We start from the raw sequence: 4656 nt of genomic DNA, 5'->3' as shown, positions 1-4656 counted from the left end.
GGCAGACACTCCAGCACCATTCCTGCTAGCCCTCTTCACAGCAACAAGGATCCAAACCCCCCCCCCCGGGGGGGGGACCGTCTCAGCACGACTGCACTGGAGTAGTTTCCAGCACCCGAATTTGGAGACACAGTCAGTTTTCAGCAGAAAGGACCTCGGCCTCATAAAACCCAGTCGAGCACAGAGGCAGACTCTGACTGGCAGCAGCCCCAGAGGAGTGGGCACAGAGCAGCGGAGAAGTGAGAAAATGCTAGTGACTGAGTGTGCACACTCACATTGTAGGTGTGAGAATGGAGTGAGTTTGCACTCACAGGAGACTACTGGAAAGGCCACCCCAAGAGGCTGACAGAGGCATGAAGAACCTGAGGCAGAATAGGCCCAGGAATATCTACTCAACCTGTGTATGCCATGCTTACAGAGAGCAACCAAGTAGCACCCCTAGGACCAAGGCAATGACTCATTTGCTTTCTTCTTTAGTGTTTCCAGTAAAACACCATGGGGGACTTGAAAATTAGAATATAAAATAAATGTCGCCAGGGAACAGTCAACAGTGAAAGTATGTACATGTGATCTAAAGGGTGTTCTTATGGGTCACAAAGTCAACAGTGACAGTAGATGACCTCTTGGGGACATCCCTAACTACCTGGGGCCCAGGCTCCAACAGGGAGGAGGGGACAAAAAAAGAAAAAAAACAGGAACAGCAATATAAAACAAACAAACAAATAAACAAAGAGAGGGAAACTCAGCTGAGCCAGCAGGAAGCCATTCCAAGGGGAAAACATGAAAATATGGAGGACCACAGAAATAGTCACAAGGAAGTGACTGCAGACAGACTTGCACCTGACCCTGAACAGGGATATAAAAGCCCCAGGCTCAGGAGGCTCCACATCTGCACACCTTCCTCTCCACCTTCTCCTCTGACATACTCCATCCTCAACCAAACACCAGAACCATGACCTGCTGTGGCTGCTCAGGAGGCTGTGGCTCCAGCTGTGGGGGCTGTGGCTCCTGCTGTGGGGGCTGTGGCTCCAGCTGTGGGGGCTGTGGCTCCTGCTGCTGCAAGCCTGTGTGCTGCTGTGTGCCTGTCTGTTCCTGCTCCAGCTGTGGGGGCAGCAAGGGAGGCTGTGGCTCCTGTGGTGGCTGCAAGGGAGGCTGTGGCTCCTGTGGTGGCTGCAAGGGAGGCTGTGGCTCCTGTGGTGGCTGCAAGGGAGGCTGTGGTTCCTGTGGTGGCTGCAAGGGAGGTTGTGGCTCCTGTGGGGGTTGCAAGGGAGGTTGTGGCTCCTGTGGGGGCTGTGGCTCCTGTGGGGGTTGCAAGGGAAGCTGTGGCTCCTGTGGGGGCTGCAAGGGAGGCTGCTGTCAGTCGAGCTGCTGCAAGCCCTGCTGCTGTCAGTCCAGCTGCTGCAAGCCCTGCTGCTGCCAGTCCAGCTGCTGCAAGCCCTGCTGCTGTCAGTCCAGCTGCTGCAAGCCCTGCTGCTGTCAGTCCAGCTGCTGCAAGCCCTGCTGCTGCCAGTCCAGCTGCTGCAAGCCCTGCTGCTGCCAGTCCAGCTGCTGCAAGCCCTGCTGCTGTCAGTCCAGCTGCTGCCAGTCCAGCTGCTGCAAGCCCTGCTGCCAGTCCAGCTGCTGTGCCCCTGTGTGCTGCCAGTGCAAGATCTAAACTTCTGACCTTAGGCCTTCAGTTCTCTTAATGCTCCATGCCTTATCTAGTATTCCTGGATTACTTCCTCTCCACAGGCTCTCCTCTCAATACTTGTAATTCAACCCCTCCTTTCAGTCACATCCTTATCTCCTTCCCTGATACAACCCTCCAACGGGTCCTATCTCCATCCTCTCTCTGGAATAAGCCCTGGAAATGGCCCCATGTAAAGGTAGCTACTCATCTAATGGCCACAGTGTGTCACTGTTTGCCCTTTGAGGATGCTGAGATCCAGGGTTTGACCCACACAGCCTGTGCTTCTGATTGCTGAGGGACTGTTTTTAGTGGGTTCTTAACCTTTCAGACCCTGAGTCCTCCAAGGAATTTCTCCCTCCCCCACCCCCACCCCCACTCCCCGCCATGACTTATTTTCTAAGAACTTCCTGTTGCCTCCTACTTCACCTACTTAAATAAATAAAGTGATAAACAATTCCTCTTGTGTGTGAGTGTACATGTTTAGAAAGGCGGTGTGTTCGGATATGCGTAAGTATGTGGATTTGTGGAAGCCACAAGTCAATCTTGGTTGCCATTCCTCAGCGGCCATTGTGGTAATTAGTTGTCAGCTTGACAGAATTTGGAATCCCTTAGAAGCCATGCCTCCAGGCACACTCATGAGGGATTATCCGGATTGTGGTTAACCTCTGAAAACCTCTGTGAGGGCTTGCCTTTAACTCTTTAATTGATGTGGGAAGACATACCTTAATTGTGGGAGGGCTACACTCTGTGCAGGGTATTCTGGACTATATAAAATGGAGAAGATGAGCCCAGCACTACCATTCCTTCATCCACCCTCTCTGCTTCCTGGAAGTTAAGGGGTGTGACCAGGGGCTCCCTTGGCTTCCCTGCTGTGATGGAGTACACTCTTGATCTGTAAGCCCAAATAAACCCTTTCTCCCCAAGCTGGTTTTGCTGGGACATTTTGTCACTGTGGCAGGAAACACAGCCATTCACCTTGTTTTTGGAGGCAGGGTTTCTACTGACTGGGACCTGGAACTCTCTGATTAGGCTAGATTATCTGGTCACTGAGCTCCAAGAGGTCTCCTGTCTCTACCTGATCGAAAAATGACCAAACGCAAATGGTTAGTTAGAACACAAAGAAGTTCTCAGTGTTATTTGAATGTGAATAAAGCAGATGAGCACAAAGTGCTTTTATTGGCCTTGCATTCTCATCGAAGCAAAGCAATCCTGTGCACAGCTTCCAACACAGACTCCATCTTGGGTACAGTAGCCACTAGAAACAAGTGGCTCATCACCATGCATGGTGTGGTGACAAAGAACTCCCAGCAGAGTGACAGGATTTGACTGAAGAGGTGACTGTAAAGTGGAATGCTTGTCCTCAGTTAGAAACACCCCAGTCTTTCCCCAGAACAATATAGATAAATCTCAAAGACACCAACGTTGCTAAAAGAGAAACAGAACAAGAAGTAGAATCACCGTGGATGTGGATGAGCACACTGGGGAGGTGGAGCCAGGCAGACCTGGGGGCTTGCTGTCCAGACCAATGAGAGACACTGTCCAACAAACAAGCTAGAAAGAACTAGATAAATGAAAGCCAAGCTGTCTGCTGGCCTCAACACACACACACACACACACACACACACACCACTAGAGAGCTCAGAAAACTTAAAACTGCAATGGTATATATAACAGATCTGGCACATTTGGGGGAGTGTAGACTGAGAGCCTCTGAAAAGTCTTGTCAAAATTGGCAAATTAATTGCAGCCTAAAAGAGACTGAAGGTGAGTCAAAACTAAACTAAGACTCAGTCTTGAGAGAATGAGACGGTGACTGAGACAGCGGTTGAGATGTCTGCAGACAGCCACAGGTCATTCAGAGAGGCCACATAGCTGACAAATCTGGTCAAGGATACATACAGCCACATAGAAAACGTGGGTACCAGCATGTAGCCATTTTCCTTAAACAAAACAAACTGGAAAGACCCCCAAATGTTTATCAACCAGCGAATGAAATGCAATATGGAGGACCCAAATGACTATCACTGGGCAATAAAGAAGGAATACTGACTGGTCAGCTCCAATGGAACCATTCCTTAGGCAAGGAGTCCTGAATTGAGTAAGAGTAGAGAAAAGGAGCCAAGAGCAAGCACACATTCATAGCCTTCTGCTCTTGACTGTGAATGTGTTATGACCGGCTGTTTGCCGTTCCTGCCTTGAATTCTCAACAATGATGGACTGTAACCTGAAGCTGTCAGCTGAAAATAAAACCTTCTATGTTCTAAGTTGTATTTTTTTTTTCAGGGTAATTCATCATAATAACAGAAACAAAACTAGAGTAGGCAGATACAATGGGACACTGTTTTGGGGAGAATATACAAGAACCCCAAATTCAAGAGGCACTGTGAATCAATACACAGAGACTCAGAACAAACACAGAAGGGCACATGGCCTCCCCAGGGAACAATTCAACTGACCCCCCAAAAGAGCAAACTCTCAGGACAATGCTTGGAAACTCTAAGGAAAACAACCATTCCTGTGGAGAGGTATCCTCAGCCAGAACACCATTCTACTTCCCTACACAGCTGGGACATTTCCTAGCAGGTTCTGGGATCAAGCACATGATGCAGGAAAAAAGGAAGCTAAGCCCCAGGGAAAGGCCCGGCAGTGTGGAAGCTACAGGAGTGGAGTCCTTGGGAGCATGTGGGTGAGTCATTACACAAGGATCTTAAAGTGTAGGAAAACAGGAGGGAAACACCCTTATCACATGGGTGGCTGGGCTGGGCTAGAGCACCTTCCAACTCTGACCACGCCCTCAGGTGGGAGAGCTAGAGATAGTAGACATTGCATAGTTCGTGTTTTACAAGTATGCAGGGCTGCCAATGAGGGGGGACTGTGGGCTAGGGTGTGGCTCAGGATACAGCACTGGATTCCATAGCAAACATGGTAAAGTAAAATGGGAGAGGAAGAGGAAACTCTGTGTGTGTGTGTGTGTGTGTGTGTGTGTG

At 49.7% G+C, this 4656-nt stretch overlaps 1 protein-coding gene across 1 annotated transcript; it reads left to right on the top strand.

Annotated features, from left to right (window-relative positions):
- The first annotated feature begins 252 nt into the window (after nt 1–252).
- On the top strand, nt 253–2119 carry LOC148007850 (uncharacterized). Its single transcript, XM_087610437.1, has one exon. The coding sequence runs from the start codon at nt 953–955 to the stop codon at nt 1652–1654; it is 702 nt and encodes a 233-aa protein (XP_087466563.1). The 5' UTR covers nt 253–952; the 3' UTR covers nt 1655–2119.
- Nucleotides 2120–4656: the final 2537 nt, after the last annotated feature.

This window comes from Rattus norvegicus, chromosome 1, assembly GCF_021556685.1.
Source record: "Rattus norvegicus strain SHRSP/BbbUtx chromosome 1, alternate assembly SHRSP_T2T, whole genome shotgun sequence".
Classification (NCBI taxonomy): domain Eukaryota; kingdom Metazoa; phylum Chordata; class Mammalia; order Rodentia; family Muridae; genus Rattus; species Rattus norvegicus.
This window is presented reverse-complemented; position numbering and strand designations above follow the sequence as displayed.